This window comes from Carassius gibelio, chromosome B5 (genome assembly GCF_023724105.1).
Source record: "Carassius gibelio isolate Cgi1373 ecotype wild population from Czech Republic chromosome B5, carGib1.2-hapl.c, whole genome shotgun sequence".
Lineage (NCBI taxonomy): Eukaryota > Metazoa > Chordata > Actinopteri > Cypriniformes > Cyprinidae > Carassius > Carassius gibelio.
This window is the reverse complement of record NC_068400.1, coordinates 37,813,589-37,833,991: the sequence shown is the minus strand read 5'-3', so window position 1 is coordinate 37,833,991 and position 20,403 is coordinate 37,813,589. Positions and strand designations below refer to the sequence as shown.

The 20,403-nt window shown below is 37.2% G+C and overlaps 1 protein-coding gene across 5 annotated transcripts in view; it reads right to left on the bottom strand.

The window, feature by feature from the left end:
* emid1 (EMI domain containing 1) overlaps window positions 1–20,403 on the bottom strand; it is a 65,733-nt gene that overhangs the window by 33,796 nt on the left and 11,534 nt on the right. For all 5 annotated transcript variants that reach the window (XR_008153803.1, XM_052556011.1, XM_052556010.1 and 2 more), the window contains exon 3: window positions 20,144–20,247. Coding sequence is in view for 4 of the 5 variants with exons in the window: in XM_052556011.1 (XP_052411971.1) it covers window positions 20,144–20,247 (104 nt within the window). In the remaining variant the exon portion in view is untranslated. The remainder of the gene's footprint in view (window positions 1–20,143; window positions 20,248–20,403) is intronic.

The following is a 20,403-nucleotide window of genomic DNA, read 5'->3' as shown; positions in this document are numbered from 1 at the left end:
TCTTCTTGTTTTAGTAAACACCACTAATGAATGGTGTCTAAAAAGCGGTTTCCTGAATAACAGTGTCAGGTTTTGAAACCACTTAAGCCTCTTCTCTCAAAAAGGATTCTAAAAGAGGACGCTGCCATCCATCTGCTTCGGTATCCTCTGGCGGAAACACATTTTAAAGTGTACAAGATGGAAACACTTTTCTACAGGAGACAAACAGGCATGTGGTGTCTGTGGAAGATCTAAAATAAGCCCCAGGAGCATGTGTAACCATGTAGGCCACAGACCAGCCGTACCGTAAGCTCCTGAGATGAGACGTTCCACACCGCAGAACCGCCTCTTGGTTCTTTGACACTTCCTCCCACACTAAGAAAACAGATGTTGAACAGAAAGAAGAGGGGGCCACTTGTCCTTCTTTATTAGGCTGAAACAAAAAACATATAGATCTTCCACCCATCATAAAACACGATCCCCTTTCATGTCTTTGTCTTGTGACCTCAGCCGACCTCATGTCAGACATGTGCCCATGTCATCTCACTTGTGCCCTGTATGACTCACACAGCTTCCTTAAACTTATTCACTTCCGCAATTAAGTAGTCAACACCCCCTCTCCGTCCAGTTCTCTCCATAAAAATACAACAGTGGGCGCTACCGAAAAAATGGTCTGTCTGAACCACAGAATGTTGTTTGCGAGGGAGACAGGCAGGGAGGGGATCATCTCGGCTACCCACACCAACCACTACAAACACTCTGCAGTCATTAAAAACCTCTCAGCTCAGTGCACACAGCGCCGCAAGAGATTCACAAAACAAGCACAGGAAAACAACGCCTGCCACATATTGGACCTCACAAAATCAGCTCCTCAGCATGCAAGAAATGAACACAGACATCAAGGAGAGAGCCTTAAAAAAGGAAATTAGGGCCTAAAAGTAGCATGTACCACCAATACAGACTTAAATGAGAAGAAAGAGCTGGAGTTGTCCTATAGTGCCACAAATAGTCATCTTATTTAAGTTGCTTTGTTGCTTGACAACCAAAAACAGCTTACAGTTTTATGAACTTAAGAACAGTTTTATGAACAGGCTATTACTTGGCAGAATAACTGTTTATTCCAGGGCTGAAATGGTATTACAATTTTGGCTGGTACTGACCTTCTTTCCTTCATTTTATGTCTATTAAACAGGTAAGTGAATAACATTTGAAGTTAAAACTAAATTAAAAGTAAACACTACAAATAAAAATTTAGATAATCTAAATGTAAAAATGATCTTTTCAATGTTCAGTATCCAAAACAGGTGAACATATACAACATAAATAAAAGGCACCAAGAATAATTTGATAAAATGCACCAACAGTGACATGTATATCTGGAATGCACAATATACTGATGCCATATCGGTTATATAAAAAGCAATAAGCCACGCATGGTTGTGTGAAGAAGTGATTTAACCACAGCTAAGAGACTCGTGCCAAAAAAACACCCATTACATGTGGTAAAATCATTGTGACACATAACCTCAAGTGGATTATTGTTATAACTGAGGAAGAGGAAAGAAAGAGACTTTGTGGTTTGTGTGAAGATCAAGGTCACTATTCCAAGTGTGGCACGTCCTTCTGAGCCAAAGCAGTCTCAGATCTTCTGAGGAACCTGTTTGTTCCACAAGAAAAAAAAAAAAGATATTTTACTAAATCTTCTGCCTGCCTGTGTTGTTAAACTGGATATTTTTATTGAGTTCGCTCATGTTGGGTTCACAAAATATTCACTGGCCAACCGCTGCATTGTTAAGTACAGCATGATTTTTTAACAAGACCTGCAGGCCCTATGAGTTCTGCACAGATGGCCAAATATCATTCTACCTTTAACCCCCCAAAAATAACAAACACTGAGGTCCACTACAAAAACACTGTTACCACAGCAACGCTATATCTATTGCGTCAAATCCAGGAACTACATCATTATAACATTACAGTTCTCCTGAATAGCACTAAACGCACTTCCAAAATTCCTTGCAGCATCTACTGCCTTAATCGCAGATCATAAACCTGTATTAATGTGCTTATGAATGCAGTCTCACTCATTAAACTGTGTGGAAAGAGCCTTGTTCGGCCTCATTTCACTCTTTGAAAGAATACCGTCACTTTAGGCCATGGAGCAGCATACGATCCAGTTTTTGGCATCTACCTTTAGTCCTCTACAAAACCTGTCTCACAATTTCAGATCATTTCCTTTACAAAAATAAGTTGGATGCACTAGATGGAATTTCGACAGTCTTCTTTGGAAGTGTTCAGAAACTGACTTTTACTCAGCTGGTTTGTGCTACAAAAGGCCTAAATGGGACAAAGAGGAGATTTTGGGTTTGTCTCCCAGAGGTCAAAAGGAATTTTAAAGCAAAGATAAAATAGCCGATCCTGAGAGTGAAAACACTCTTAAAACACAATCCCTATAGAAAATAAGATGAGGAAACTGACTGGAAGATTTGGAAAGCCTTCGGTTATTAGTCCCTCTGGATAATGATGGTGTGCAGACAGTATAAACACCACAGTCTTTCATATAAAAAAGCATATGCAACTAAACAGCAATAGTAATACAAAAAACTTAGAAACAGAACAGACACATATGCTGAGTGTAGCCCCACAACTGATACTGAACAGACAACACACCAGCTGCCCTGCAAACAGAAGATGTTCTTTGTTGTGGTGGCAGCTGAGACTAAAAAGGATAAATGTTTTTGAAAGCATTGATTATTAGGGTTTATATAATATAATCTAATAATCTAATGCTTTACAATGCATTTAACTTATTTCCAGTGATTTCAGTTATTCCCAAAATCCCAAAACATTTACATATTTATAAATAAAAATACTGGAATTAAGTATACTAAACTGGAATACTTAAAGCATTTTAATTGTGCGGAAGTAGTGCTGAAGTCCAACTAAAGATATACTGAAGGATATTTGATTGTGCTAAAGTAAAACTATTGCAACTATACTTTTGGTACACTTTAAATATCTTGTTTTTAAAGACCGATATTATTCAAAGATCTTACAATTCTCATCAATAGTATCATTAAAACACATATTAGACTTAATATTAAGAAATGTGCATTGTACACAAGTAGTACTCCAAATAAAGTTTAATTATCATTTTTATATCAATAAGTCTCTGGTGATATGTCAGTAAATGTTAATAGATTTGAGCTAAGGATGAAATAAATGCATTATAAACATACTACTTTTTACTAGAGTAGGAAGGAGTAACAATAACTGACAAATCATTCTCATTTTGCCCCTTTCCTCAAACATCCACAAACCTCGCTTAATCATATTTTTCATAAAGCAGAAACATACCCACTCAAGAATCACCATCACTCAATTTAAATTAAATTCTTAAAAGAACATCTTTCAGTATGTAATGCTTTAAAAGCCAAAGCTAACTTCAACTATGGGCATGAGAAGAATTGTGAATTGAGAAGAAATGTTGCATTTAGTTTCAAAGTCAGAGTTAAAGAGAGTGTAAGTAGATGGTGAACTTCAGGGTGGCCATAGACTATTACAGGAGCAGTTACAGTGTCCTTTGTGGTTGCGGCTGCCCAAAGTAAGTCACATGTGCAATCATACCTCAATGTTTCCTTGTGTTTAAAAATCCAATTAAAAAACACTTACACACAAAGCCAAGTCATTACAGGGCTTGAAACAAAGAGCTGCAGCTGCTTTTCTAATCATGTCCTGAATGGATTTCTGTATGCTGTGCATTCTGTGCATTTTTCTGGATCAGAAACGTCTTATTTCTTTAGATCAAAGGTCACAGTGAAAGCTTGTCTGAATTCATACTTTACACAATGGAAATTGTCAAGTCTAAAGTCATTTTCTAAATATGTTCAATGTGTTGACACAAATTTTATTAATCATGACATTCAATTGTGAGGAATTAGTGACTACAGATATTTTTAGTTAGTTAGATAATTCAGCATATGGTTTTCAAATGACTCAATGCACCATAACCATGATGTCCACATGTAGGATCAGTTTGGATCTTATCCTGTCATCTTATTTGTTAGGGATTCTGAGATCTTTGTGTTTTCAGCACAGAATCTTGACCATCCAGCAACAATCATCCAGCTTGAACTGTTTAATATTTTTTTAACATCTCTAATGGCTAGTTCATGTGAAATGTCCAAACAAAGACTCTCAGAATCACATCCCGTGAAATGGCATACACATGCACACACTCACACACAGGCATTCTTACAAAGCTTGATCTTTGTGCACAGGAATTCTGACACCTCATCTGAACCGTGTGCTTGAACTCAGAGCTTCGATCCTAACACTAAAATAACACCTGGCAGGAGCTTGATGAGTATAGACACCTGTATAGAACAAGTATAGAAGCATACGCAACACAAACTACACAATGCAACATTCAAGAAAAACCTATATAACAATTTTCTGAATGAAATACAGGCTATATTTTGTGAAATAATATGCAGTATGCAGCAATGCATTTTTTAATGGTGCACGTGTTTCCCAATAATCATCTCAATAATAAATATAATTATTAAATATAATTATTTTTTTTATTGCGTAAAACAAGTCTTAAGGTTATGGCAGTCTTGTCAAATAATTCATAAAGAAGAAGAAGAAGAAGAAATTATTTTTATTCTAGGTCCTGTAGAGGAGCTTATGCCACTAGCAGCATTAAGGTTCAAGTGGAACATGCTAAAACATGAAATATAAAAATGCAATGCAAGATGCTTAAAAAGAAAGTATCTGGCAAATGTATTGAATATAAATTTGTCATACAATACACTGACAGTAAAGCATGTTGTATTGCAGAATGTAGCATTTCATTTGGAGTGCCCAAATTTCTTTACTGCACAGTTTGGCACATATAGCAGTCATCTGGGTATTATATGCATATAAAAAAAATGCACAGTACAAATACTACATACTGCAAAGGAAATACAACAGTGTTAATAATAAGCTGTAATAATAAACTTTACTATGAAAATAAAAACTTTAACATTTTAACATTTTAGGGTCAATGTTAACAAACTGAAAACAATATTTTACAACCCTCATAAAAAAATCATAATCTAACACAGAACTGTCATTTTAGATACAAAAAGCAATAGTATTACCAGTACATCGTTGAGTTATTTGTGCTGAATGAATGTGATTTGATGATGTTCAGGACTGAAAATTCTGAATCATACTACAGAATAAAACAGTCAATTATCATAGATGAACTAAAGCCAGAAAAAAACACAGTCCACTTCCCACGAGTCAACAGACCCCCGGGGGCCAGAGATACAGACCCCCAAAGGCAAAAAGTCCCAAGATTTGACAGGCTATAACTCCCCCGAAATGGGATCAAACTCCACTAAACTCGGGGCAAAATTAAAGCTGTGGGACCTCTATCCGATGCCACCTGCCCCAGGTCCCTAAACCCCGGGAGGATGAACACTGCGGATGTTTTGTTAAATCAGATGTGTATCAAAATAGTGAGGAGTTGGATTTGGCTCATGGACTGCCAGCTGAACAGTAGTAGTGTGTATCACAATGCTAAAGACTCATTATGCAAGAGCAGTGAGGTCCATCTGACATAGCAGAATCCAGCTGTTTTTCTTCATATTAGTTTAACAGGAATCGAAACATAAGATGATCCCCGAGTTCATATGGCTTCATATCTCTCCAGGCTACTGGCCTGACTGACAGACACTCAGAGATGAGTAGGAACAAGACAATACTGAGGTTGTAAGCACCGGGAGTTGAATGAACTGCTGTGTGCCAAGAACTCTGTATGTGTGTGAGAAGAGCTCTTGTTATCACTGGGACAGGCTTCTTATCTCTCCCCCCCATTTCTGCCATCAGGACACACACATGCAGCCTCTTGTTCTCAGTGTTATCTAGACAGGTGTAATTATCTCTTATCTGACCTCATGTAACCTTGTTCTCCTTATCTTTGTCTTTCTCTTTTACTCCATGCCTGCATCTGTTCTGCATCTCAGGTCGACAGACATGATCAGTGTAAGATCTTCAGAAAAGAGGACACTCCTGCGGTGTCAGCTTCTGTGGCTTACTTGAGTCTTTACACCTGGTATTGACCTGATCACAGGTGGTCAGCAGAGACACATAACCATTTCAATGCACACTAGCAGTTTGAACTAGCTCACATTAGTTCAATTTATTTATTTAGCAGACACTTTTATGCATAATTCTCTGTCAATACACATGGCATAGTGAAAATGTTCTGTAAGCTTTTTGAAACCATTTCCTGATTTGATCACCCCACCTTTCCTGCCAGTCTCTTTACGTTTCCAGTTAAATTTGACATAAAAAAAGGAAAAACTACAGATATAGCATAAAGTATTTATATATAAATAATAAATATACACAGTACACACATATATATTATGTAAACAAAAACTTTTATTTTGGATGTAGTTAATCGTGATTAATCAACTGACAGCACTATACTGTATTTAATTTTAATATGTTAAAATGTAAATGCATTATTTCAGATTAGATTCATTTAATTATTTATTTACTAGTTATGGCAAAACTGAATTTTCTGCATCATTGCGGTGTTCGGTGTCACATGATCGTTCAGAAATCATTCTAATATGCAGATTTGATGCTTAAGAAAAATGATAATTTCCGTTCTAATAATTTCTAAAATGATGTTGACAACAGCTGCCCCTCTTTAATATTCATGTGTAAACTGTTATCTATTTTTCATGATTTCAGGATGAATCAAAACTTCAAAAGAACAGACATCTTTTGTAACTTTGTAATAGTTAAATAACTCCTTACCAAGTTAATGTATTTCTTTAAAAAAAAGAAAGATAAGCAAACAACAACAACAAATCCCTGACTTTTAAATATACAAAACAGAAACATTTTTCATCATTTTCATCATCAAAGAAAGTCAAATATCTACACACACACACACACACACACACTCCCTAACTTCAAGGCACTTTTTCTCTTTCTCTGAAGTTCAAGAGTCATTCACAAAGGCTGTTTATGGAGCGTGTGATAGCGCTACTGCAACAGAGAGTTCAGTTTCAGCCAGCAGAACTAAATCTTTCTGGCCTTCAGACCTTTAACATTCCTGCTAAAAGAAGCCACATCCATTCAGACCTGACAGAGCAGCATATCACCACCTTGTCTCTCCTGTTTGCCCATCTGTCTGTCTGTTTCCATCTAGAGAAAATAATTACACTCAATATTACCACTCAGCTGTCCCCACTACGGCATAAGCACATACAAACACTCTCCAAACACTCAATTTTACTGACAAGAAGCAGACCAGCCGAGTGAGTGGTGGGTGAGAGAGACTTCCCACACTCCCACCATCTCTCTTCCCACAGATCTGAGCTTTATCTTAAGCAGCCACTTCAGCAGAACTTCCACACGGCCTTGTGTTTGTGTTAATATAGGGGTGGATGAAAGATCGGGTTGACTAGGATGAGAGAAACCCTGTGAGCGAAGCGATGAGGGGGTATTCAGATGCAAGAGAAGAAGAATGTCAAACGGCACTGATCTCACTATGACAGAGTCCTAGATCCAAACACACCCTGATTCTCTATCACTAGCCAGTCAAAATACATGTGTGAGTCAAAGCGGAGGGTCAGGTCACTGAGAAGTATGCTCTGGAGGGTTTAAGAAACATGGCAGACTATAACAAAACTACAAGACCGTGTGGTTAGCAGAGATTGACCATAGAGGTAAATAAAAATTCAATAATTATAGGACATGGTAAACGGCTTCTGTCAAAAAACAAAAACAAAAGTAGTACCTTTTCCAAATGTATGATATGAGGTACTAAAATATATACATTTTGATATTTTTCAGCCTTTAATTTTGGACTTGAAAGGGTGTTTTGGTAGGTATGTTGTGATAAAATGTTTTATTTGACAATAACTAAAATAATACAGTTTTGCAATGCCTAATAACCCATTTAAAAGCTGCAATATTAATTAAAAAGCATGAGATCATAATACCAAATGACTGCACAGAGGAAAATAATATCTCAGTCCAACTCAGCGAATTTCATTTTATCAGCTGCCTAGCAGCCAGTCTCTCGACTCATAAAGCTTTTAAGAAAACAGGGCGGTTAGGCCTTTCAAACTAACTTATGGATGCTTTTAAGCTTTATGAATACAAATGACTTCACCCAGTGGCCAGATAATGAGACAGTTTGGGCACAAGGAAAATGAAATCATGCTGTCTCTGCAGGAAAATGTCTTTTCCATATATTGTGTGCAGGGTTGTTGGGTTATCATAATTAAGGAAGACTTGATTTATGCCGCTCTAAGCTACTGGATGTCTGAGCAATGTGGGTAAAGGAGCTTTTATCAGAAAATTTGACGTGACTCACTGAGGGTGTCAGACTTTGTGGTTGTGGTTTGATAGACTACTAGCCTATAAAAGCTCTAGAAAGAGGTGAACCAGACAACCTCCGAGAATGAAGTTGCACTGTGAGGTTGGTGCTGTTCCTGACAGTTTCTGGTGGAGTAATCTCTTCAAAAGGTCTAGCACTCAAGTGGATGTTTCACAATACTCTTTGCAGACCTTTTTGCACTTAACTAGCTCATTATTCTCTGCACAAGCCAGTCACGCACCTGACCCTCTCTATTCTTCGCCTCCATGGTGGAATGACACAAGCAACCCTCTAGATAAAAGGGCCACATTTTTATGGAAGAAAAGCATGTTTAAAAGAAGAGCCGGGTGTGGTGCCAATTTCGTGGGAGATGAGACTACAGGCTGGCACTAGTGCCATGTGAAAGAGATCAGCAGATTGATGTGGGAGAGGGAGATTACAGGCACCCTCACAAAACAAACACCGAAAGAGCTCAGGAAAAGATTCTGGATTTGGATAAGGGAGGGCAGTGCAGTACACTTGAACAAACATGCTTTGCACGATAAAATATAAAGAAGAGAATGAAATCAGGAATAAATGAAAATGTACAGTCTAAGTATGCTCAACTGAACCCATGCAAATAAAATAAAGTCTAAAATAAAATGCAAATGTGCAGAGAAAACCAAGGTACAACTTTATATTCACTATCATTCAAAAGTTTAAAGTTTGTAAAGAAGTTAATGCTTTTATTCAGCAAGGACTAAATAAATCGATCGAAATTGAACGTATAGACATTTTACATTGCTAGCATTGTAAGGTTTCAATTTGAACTTTATATTGATTGAAGAACCTTAAACAAATCTATTATGGTTTCAACAAAAATATTAAGCAGAATAACTGTTTTCAACATTGATAATATTAAGAATTGTAAACTTATTAAGCCCTAAATCAGCATATTATTATGATTTGTGAAGACGACTGGAGTCATGCCTAAATCCATTGGCATGTACAATTGTAGAATTCCAAGAATCTAAAATCATGTCACAAACCAAACTAATCTACACAGCTCTAATGATAGTGTAAAAGCCATGTGGGCTAGGCCCTATCATTCACACACTCAGAGGTTCACCACTGACACTTTTACATTTTGGGTCTAGTGGGAAAAAAATTAGAAACACAGCCCCAAACAACATAGCATTCCCATAACACCCAAACCTCTTAAAGAAATATCTGCCATACAAGCCACAACTATATATGTACTCTACATACACCAGAAAAAATCTTTTCTGTTTTTTTTTTTATAGAAACCTAGCCCAAAAGAGCAAGTGGCTATTATGACCGTGTTCAGTTATATTTGGGCTTGTTTGAACCACCTGTAGTAGTTACAAATAGCAAAAAAATAAAAAATAAAATAAATAACATTCCCCATATCCGCTGATTGGCTTCATCACTCCGTCTCCTCTCCACCAGTAAGCTGGTGTGTGGTGGGCGTTCTGGCGCAATATGGCTGCCGTCGCATCATCCAGGTGGATGCTGCACACTGGTGGTGGATGAGGAGATACCCCCTGTCTATGTAAAGCGCTTTGAGTGCCTAGAAAAGCGCTATATAAATGTAAGGAATTATTATTAATTATTATTATTATTAAATAAAAATAATAATAAATAAAAAACGGAATTCAGTTTTACTCAGTATCTGACCGTAAATAGAGTGCTTTTTCCAATATTGTGCCTTTAAGACTACCATGTCGCAGTCGATATGATATAAAACTCCATTATTTTTGTAGGATCATGGGACCTTGAAGATTGGACTAATGATTGCTGAAATTTCTACTTTGCTATCAAAGAAAAAAAATATAAACATTAAACATCAAAAATAAAAAAATAACAGTACATAATAGTTCTGCAGGCACAAATTCCATGTGGACCGGATAACATGCCAATAGCATTGATGTAATAATAGACATTTAAATGTAGGTTGTAATATGTTACTGTATTTGACTGTCTGACAGATTCAATGTTTTCGCAATGAGCTGTTTTTACAGCTTAGTTTCGTTTCATGGTCTTACTGCATTAGAGTTTTGGGTTCTAAAACATACAGTATGTTTTTATAGTGAAAAATCAATTTTTTATGAAAATACCCTTCTATATAATAGCATGGTGTCCATTTACCCTCTGTAATGTGGAGAAAATATGATCGCTGACGTGAATACACTAACCTCCCCTTCCTCACAACAAACTGAAAGCTCCATCTTTCGTTATTGCTTTTCCTCTCTCTCCGCCTTTCTTTCTCTCCAAGTGCCCTACAATCACCATTTTTCACCAGAGACGCAGAGGGAACTGCAATCTAAACCCTTTAGGAGCCTCTGCCAAAGTGAACACAATGTCAACCTTGACAATGAGTTAGAGTGTTAGGGAAAAAGAGAGAGTGAGAGAGCTGATTGACTTATTGCGGCACTGATACCTGGCAGCAGTCGTAGGAAATGTGTATTTTTGGATTTCCCCAGCCTTTCACTCGCTTATCCTTCATCATGCTCTTTCTCTGTGATGACAGAGAGGGAAAAGATACCGTGATGCAGAGAAAAAGAGACGGGGAGCCTTTATCACACTGTCTTGCCATCTGGAACTAAAACCGATCGTTTATACGGCATTTACAGGACCTTGCGGCATGTAACAAACTCATCTTTATAAAAACTATTTGAAAAGTCCTTTTGTTTATGCAGTTTTTAAACATTATAACTTGGCCTTTTATAACTTGGTTTATCCAAAAGGACAAGCAGGAACAGAACTTCCATCAAATGATGGATACTATTGTCCGGCCAGCTTCATACTCCAAACTCTGGCATGGGAAAAGCTGAGCTGTTCAAAGCCTCAACATCAGCTCTATAAATACAACAAGAGTTCAAGACCAGCATGTCACTGACTCCAGCTAAGACTGATTTAGGTCCAGAAAGAGTTTGACTCTTCTGCAGCACACACTCACATTGCCTTCTACTTCAGGTGTGGGAGAGGCAGTTTCTAAGACAGACGAGTTGGAACATGTCCAACCCAAATAACAGACCCAGACATCAGTGCTGAATAACACAGCCTCTACTCTGCTGTCCTATCCAGAGACATCTCAGGCAACCCTCAGCAAGCCTTCTCATTGGCTGCTGGGAGTCCAGATCCCTCCGCATACATTATGTCCCAACACACAGTCTATTAAAGTGATTAACTACCATCACTGTCTGTCTCCAAAAAAGAATGGCAGCTGCAATAGCGAGTGAGTGAGTGTGTGTTAAAAGAGAAGCTAATTTCAAACCGTAGCTTTTCAAGTTACTACTTCACATCAAAGTAGTTAAACTACAGTCAAACTTAAAAGTAGTTAGCTACCCTATCCCCTAGTAAAAAATAATATATTTAATATACATTTATTTCATACTAAGTATAGTTCAAATCGATTAATATATTTACTGACATATCATTTGAGACTTACTAATGTAATTTTTTATGTATTTATTAAACTTCATTTGTAGTACTACGTGTGCACAATACACATTTCTTAATATTAAACCTAAAATGTTTTTGAATGTCACTGGCGATGAGGATTGTATGATCTTTGATTAACATCAGGTACACTTTAAATATCTTGGATTTAAAGACCGAAGTATACGTGCAATAGTTTTACTTTAGCACAATCAAATATACTTCAGTGTATCTTTAGTTAGACTTCAGCACTACTTACACAAAGTTGAAGTGAATTTAGTACAAAATTAGTTGTTCCAGTTTAGAAAACTTTAGGTATACCAGTTTAATATACCAAAAGTACAGTATATAATATGTAAATATATTTGTAAGCATTAAATACATGTGTTTCAAATTTATTTTAGTATATTTATTTTTCACTAGGGACAAGCTACTAACAAATGGCTATTTAAATATGAATTACCATTCAAAATATTATTTTTTATGTCCATGCATGTGAAGTTATTTGTAAATATTTTCGAACACATCCTGTGTGCCTTTTCCAAGTTTAGAAAGACATGAGGGCAACTACAGTGAATGGTAAACTACACCTTATTCCACCTCCACAAGTTACATTTGAAGATACTACTACTATTCAGGCACACATTTTAAGTTAGTCACACATAAGACCAGCAAGCACACGCATGAAATCAGTTCACTTTAAATTTCCTGCTGCATTGCATGATGGATTTTTTTTCCCGACACCGATTTGCTCTGTTAAGATGAAGTCAGCACTGTGCACACTCCTGGCCAAAACCACAGGCAGAAAACTCTAATGCACACAGAATACTGCAACTCCATCATCCCTGTGAGCACCAGCACCTCCATCATCTCTTAATGCAATAATGCTGTCGCTAAAACCCCAACACAACAGATTAACATTAATAGTCACTTACGTCTGACTTTATCATTTGTACTGACACACATACTGTTTTACTATCCTTCTAGTAAAAAAAATAAATAAATTCACTCCTGGTTCTGAAAAAGTGCTTTTCTAAGTACATTCAAAACTGTTCACCCAGGCATTTATATGTGATGTGGCAAGACACAAAAGCTTACTTATAATAATGTACTCTGTTCATTTAAGCATATAATGTCACTCAGCATACAATATATGAGGAGTGTAAATTTACTTTGAGAGCTCTGTCAAATAAAATTTGGAGGAAAATATAACATTTCCTTTCATATACTATACTTTTTGTGAATGAGGGTAAATTCAAACATAATCTTTAAGCAGAAAACAAAGATACAATCTGACAGCCCTCAATGCACAATTGGGAATCACTGCAGTTTATTGTAACAGAACACCCCCTGCGGTCACCCAGTTTCTTCTTAATCCTTTTATCCTATAGGTTTCTGCAACACTGCTGCGGAGCGTGGCTCTAATAAGCATGAGTTTATGTAAAGCGCATCCAAAACCAAGCTCAATAATCACAACCATCTTTACACCACCACGCAAGCACACATAGATCCAGACGCATACAGTATGTACACACCAACACACACTTACAAATGTTTGCAAATGAAATCAAAGAAACACTGGTTTTTATGTCTTTGCTTAATCAGCGGGTCAGGATTAAATGGGCTCTTGGCAACCACAAAATAATTTGAATATGTGAATGACATCATAACTGCTCGCCACAGATGAAGACTTTGGTGGTTGTCTGTCAGTCTCAGACGACCACAGGGGTTAGAAAGGGAGGTGGGAAACGAGAGACAAAGAAACTGTGTTTTTCTCAGGTTTTCCAATCTTCTTTCTAATATAAAACACTACAATGCCGTTTCATGTGGCAAGATGCATAGTTAAGTTTTACAGGGCCTTATAAAAATACAACAATAAAACCAAAACACAACGACCCAACAAGATGTGATGTATGTGTAGCAACAAACCTTTGTTTCAGTGCAATTAACAATTTAAAAAAGACAAGAAATAACAGGTAGACACTAAATTAAACAGCTGAGAATTGTTGCAGGTGTTTTTCTTATGATGCCAAGGTCCCCAATATATGATGATCCCTTTACGAGTGAAACCCCATAAAAAATAAAAGTCCTCCTATGTTTATATTAAGATATTAAGCATTATATAACACAGTTGGCTTGGTGCCTTTCACAAGATGTACTATTTAAAGCAGTTTTTTTCTGTAAAACTGCTTTTGAACTGTTTGTTGTGAAATTTTTTACTGAATTAAGGTTTATAAATGTAACAATACTTTTTGGTAGAAAGTTGCTTTGGTACAATTACTCTGTTAATGATGACAGTCAGTGCAAGAAGCAAACAAAGAAAAAGTAATTCTCTCAGAGAATTTACAAATAAAGCTAAAAATTATTATTATTTTTTTGGCTGTAGCTCAAAATAGCCTGTTTGAATTTATACTCATTTTGCCAGCACGGGACACATATGATGTCATTAAACCACAGAGAAGTACTAAATTGTTGCCGTTTTAATGACGTACAGAACGCAATCCCTCTGAAAATTTGATATGCCTGTTCACATGACAGTCGCATTGGCACATATCTGATTTCTATCCGATTTATTTCCACATATGAATGAGGCCTGAAACCGATCTTGAAATATCTGAATGCATGCATATTTTTCCAGTTACACTGTCATAGAACATATCTAACAAAAAATTGGGAATTGGGTCACATTTAACTGACATTTAATTGTAAACGAGGCCTAAGGCAAATATTTGAAATTGCAACCTCAGGGTGAAGAAAAACAGAATGTCTCCTCTATAAATATAAACTTTCCTTCCTTATACTGAATTCATTTGTTTCTTTCCATCTCCAGACCTTCACTTCCTTCATTGGGGCCCTGTCCAATGCAACACTTCCTGTTTGAGTTTATGTGATGGGATGTAGGATGATGGGCCTGTTAAAGCTGAAGTTTCTTGGTTTACACAGAGACGAACGAGCATACATAGATTTCACACTCATTTCAGCAGGTGGGTTATGTCGTCCTGCAGACTGATTGGGGCCTTGGGAAGAAATGGACAGCTCAGAGCAGAGAAAGGAAAACAAGGGAATAATTACAGTACATCACGAATATACAATATACAGAACAGGCAGCAAGAATTTAGAATAACAAACAGCTCACACAGCTTACAAAGTTGTTTACTGTAACACAGATGGAAGATATGGGGTGAAAGAGAGAATAAGACTTCATAGGCCACTGCTGGGCAATTTGCAATGTGAATTAAAAAGGTGTTCATGTGGGTGCATCTCGGTTCTCGATTAATATATATGTTATTATTATTTGCGCAAAGTCAAAGTGTGTCTTTCGGAATGTTTGTTTATAATGTGTTTAGAATGTCCGTTCAAAGTGTGTCTTTAGAATATTCATTCAAAGTGTGTTCGGAATATTCATTCATACTCGTTCAGTATGTTAGTCGATGAACACAAAGTACAAATGCACACAGACACACAACAGCTGCACAATGCACTTCTTGACACCTCATATCTCCCACACATGTTCACACACATGCAGTGCCTCGCTTGAGGAGCATAAACACACCGCAGCTACACAAAGCTGGCTGGCAAAAACAAAGACAGGCAGGAGGCTCTGCCTGAGGGTTTGGCCCTTTCCCAAGTCATTAAGGACAACTTAAATCATCACTGTATTAAAAGTGTTCTTAAAAAAGAGCCAAAAAACCAGTCTCAGCTGACTGCCTCCATAGTGAGTGTGTGTAACTAACTAATGTTTGAAGCATTAGAGCTTAGAATGGAACCCCCTGATAAGCCGAACTGAGCTGTGAAAACACAGATTACATTTCTGTGGCTATAAAGCACCAGTCGCATGCCTGCGAGCCGAGCGAGTAATTAGTGCATCAAAAGCGCACAGCCTCACTTTGACCGAGGGGCGGAGTTTGATACAAGGCCCTTCGCACTTCTGCGACAAGCGTGTTAATTCAACACGTCCTCCCACATGACAAATACACAAGCTGTTCACTTCCTCTCCATCACTCGCTGACTGACTGTCAGTCGGTTTCTTTTACTTCACACACACACACACACACACACACACACACACACACACACACACACACACACACACACACACACACACACACACACTTGAGTAGGGTGAAGAGTTAATGTGTATAAATATAAACATCTCAGAATTAATCCCCATCATTTATTGAAATAAAACACTCCAATCCAAGGTCTGTGGAGAAATCTTCTTCTAAAAACACAGACACTGATGGGAGAAATAATGATTTAACAAGTGTTAGGATATTACATTTACCAACAGCATAATCTCTGGAGCTCTGTTGAAATAATAAACTGAACTGAAAACAGATATGGCTGAACAAAATGTTGACATAAAGCCTCGATTATTTTGTCTTAACAGGATAATACATGATGTAATTTGTTGAGTGCATTTGAATCTTTTTGGGTTTTTTTATCAAGTTTTTTTTCATTTTGCTTGCAATTCCAATGAATTCTTTACAGATGAGACATACATAACAGGACATATCCATTAAAGCTTGCTTACGATTACAGTTCAGTGTTATTTAACAAAACATCTATCCAAAGAGACGAGATGAGAAAGTAAAAAGAAACAAAAAAAAAATTCAGGGGAAATGGAGGAGAAAAGTAGCAAGTGGTTTACGGTTGGATGTCAGTTGGATACAGTTGTTGGATGTCTGTGACTCAATGCTGTGAGCGCTCCAATCTGTGAGCACCTTACAATAACTGCCTCATCTGAAAAACTTACACAGAGCACTGTATGTAAAAACAGACAGCAAAACTACATCACAACTGCTCATACAACAATGGACCTCAGGTGTTTACTAAATAGCTACATATCAAGATTTTCAGTGTGTGTGTGTGTGTGTTTGCGTGTGTGTGTGTGTGTGTTTGTGTGTGAATGTGTAATCAAGGGTGGGACACTGATCTTAATAAAAAAGCTTGACATTTACTTCAAATATGTTTTTGTATCTTATCGGTGATGTAATGTTTTTACTAGTTCGGACGACGCCGGTGAGAGAGGGAGAACTAATGAGCAAAGAACAAGAGATAAGAAGTACGAGAGCAAAGAAGTGTTTGGGCTGAAGCTGAATGAAAACAAATCTTTGGTATCTCTAATCAACAATCAACTCTTTAAAGCAGGCATGTCCAGTTAATATCCCAAAGGAAAATAAACTGCAGATCAAACAGAGAACTACCAATTCTTAAGCACAAAAAAAACAAAAAACACCAATGAAACATTATACAGTATCACAGAACTGCTATTTGCGGATAGTAGTTTTTGTTCACTAAGGAGTTGTTCTGTTAGGCTTACATTAATAGCTCTGCTTTAAAGTGGAAATGATGTGTAAGAGATGTTGTTTGCCAGAAGCAGCATATTTTTCTTTCCTCATTCCACACATCAGAACACAACTAACTGATCTTAAAAAAAACACAGATTCACTGCGCTGAGATGCCATTACACTTTACATTTCAAACTACAACCCATACTGTGTGCATGAAAATGACCTTGAGCCACAAACAGAGACAGACAGTCTTATAAAACAAGATGACATGGGTGAAGTCTGGCCAGTACATCTCACCATGTAAAAGAGAATAAAGCTCATTCTCCACGGTCTGATATACCAGACACTAATAAATGTCCCTGCACTGCACAAAACATGCTTTCTAGATTCTGTTCCTCGCTACAGTGCACTGCATTAGTGACGTGCGCATGTCTTGAGGGTGCTGAAGCCCACTGTAAACTGTGGTTTCAGGGACACAGAAAGAGACAGAACGGAGCTGTCAGTTCCACTCAGGGGTGTCTGTGATCAGAGTTTGTCTCACATGGTACTGATAAGACATTAATGTTCACAGGCCTCACAGTGTAGCACTTAAGGCGGTATCCTCTCTCCATTTCATCATCCCTCTCATATGATGAACAGCTTTAACTTAATTCACCCACTTTATCTCTCATTTCATGGATGTCTGCTGCCTTTGGGGTATGTAATTGGGTGAAAAGAGAACCGATTAGAATTCGGTTGGCGGTGTGGGTGTGGGTTTGTCTGTGCTGTCTCATCTCCAGATTAAAGTAAACTCATTTTAAAAATAGGGAACTATTAATGCAATAATCAAGTTTGGATTTGCCCTCATGGATCAAACTGTTTCGTTAACCAGATCAACTCAGTTCACACAGTAACTTGTATAGAGTGCATGAGATAAATAGCACTACTAAATGGTCAGTGTTGTATCTGATAGCAGAAATAGTTTAACCAAAATCTCTTAAGACTTTCAATTTAGTTAGATATGTAAGATTTGTGTCCTTGTTACAAAGTAATTATACATTTAAGATCATTAAATAAATGATGACAGAATTTTAATTTTGGGTGAACTATCCATTTTATTAATCATTTAAATAGAATGCATCTGAGCAGTCACTGAATAAACATAAGTTCATCATTGCTGGGATGGAGTCTGCATTAAACGACGTAAAAAAGAATATAAAACAATATTTGTATATTTCACAGGATTGGCTGAGATGTTTTTTATATGCCAGTAAAATAGATGTCCATAAATGAATCTGAATATAATCAGGTTGAAGTTATGAAATGAACAAATTAATTTAAATCAAACCATTAAATAAAGTATTAACTGAAATCTGAAATATAGCTTTGCAACACATGCCCTTTTGTTTTCCAAGGCAAAAATCATAAATCATACATGGAGCAACATGAGAGTAAATGATGCTAAAAATTATGAGTGATTTTTGAGTGAACTAAACTTCTGAAAATGTATTCAAGTGTAAATGCTGCTACTGTTAACTTATTACCTAGAGAAGAAAACGAGCTCTAGATAGACAAAGCCTTTGGCTGTAGGCTAAAGAAACACCACTTTGTCACACAGAAAAGTAAGTTAGCATACAGTTAGTACTTGAGATTTTAGCATACGCATACGCACACACAGTCACAACCACATGACAGACACAGTACACTATTAAGATCCCTCAAAGCAATTTACAAGACACATTAAAGCCAAACCTGTCTATAAAAGTAAATTAAAGTTCAGTCAAATGAAGACTTGCCACCCTGGCAATGCCTGGCACATTAAATCATTTAGCGGTACTTAAAAGTGACCAAACCCAACTTAAAAACTATGAATGGGTCAGTAGGCAAAGCTGGTTTAAACAACAGCTTAAAAAGCCCAATTTTGGCCAGATCACACAAGAGCTGGTTCATTTGGGAGAGGATAGGAGACTCTCATGGCTGCTGGCTGGTCCTCACAGTTAGTCCCAGAACGACTCACAATGAGGCTCTGGCTGACACTCAGAGAATGCAGCCAAACACACACACAGTCAAAGAGCAAAGCAGCCAGAAACAGCACACAAACACAGCTGAGACACGCGCTCACATTAATCACAAACTTGCTCACACACACGTCTCACAATAGCCATCCATCCTGTTTCTCTTCTTTTGTCTTCTCCACTATTTGCTCTCCTGACAGTGGGACATGATTTACAAACAGAGACAGTGGAGCGAACGAGAAGAAGTCAAAGTCAAAGTGAGACGTGAACTGTGTTCAGGGCAGGACATTAGCTGTGCGGTACCCCCCTTTGTGAGCCTGTATAAACATTGAATAACAAATATGCTTACATCGAAGACCCCAAACACTTGTGCATCATTTCCCATTCCTAGATCATGTCTAGTTCTGCACTATGAGCATGCTGGGGAATATCTATTAGGAGTAGCCACGCTACAGTGTTTTTTTGTTTTGTTTTTTTGCCATGTGACAGCAGTTCAGTTGTCTCCAAAATAGTGCAGCTTTTTCCAGCAACATTTTCCAACGAGTATCATGATGAAATGCTATATAGATGCTTTTTGTCACCGTGTGTCGTGCCTACAGCCAAGTAAAAGAGGAAATATATTCTCTCTCAAGTAGCATTGGGAAGTCAGATTCATTTTCCGTTCTGTCAGGCGATTTATTTGAATAAACCTATGAAAAATACACGGTCCCTATGCATTTCATGTTATTAAAATATTTAGTCAGATTTAGTCAAATGCTGCTTTCAAATTGGAATGTTTCTATTAGTTAAATTAAATGCTGTCACCATAATTAAGATTCATAACGTTTTGGCCCAAAAAACTAAAAATGTTTCATAATCTGATAGTTGGTTTTATAATCTAACCTTCTGAAAAAAATGTTTTTTTAAAGAGCAGCTTGAATGTAGTTTTTTAATTTGGTAGATTTCCCAACACTGACAAAAAGACACGCACAGTACAGAGATTACTTCTTAATAAATAAGTTCTGTTTTGGGATGCAACTAACGTCACCAGTCAGTCTTACCTTCCTCACACTGAGGTCCTCTGTATCCAGGACAACATTTCCATTCTAGAGAGGTGATGGTGCGGTACACGACTTTATAGGATGGCCGGACCACAGTGCGATAGCTGCAACACACAAACACACACAAACTCACATAAAATGCACGTTTGTTATTTTATTTTTACAGTAAAATCCCACTATAGAGATTTTTTTAAAGACTTTGTAGTGGTAGCATATACAGTACTCATGCATATTATGCAAGAACATTATGGGTTTACAAG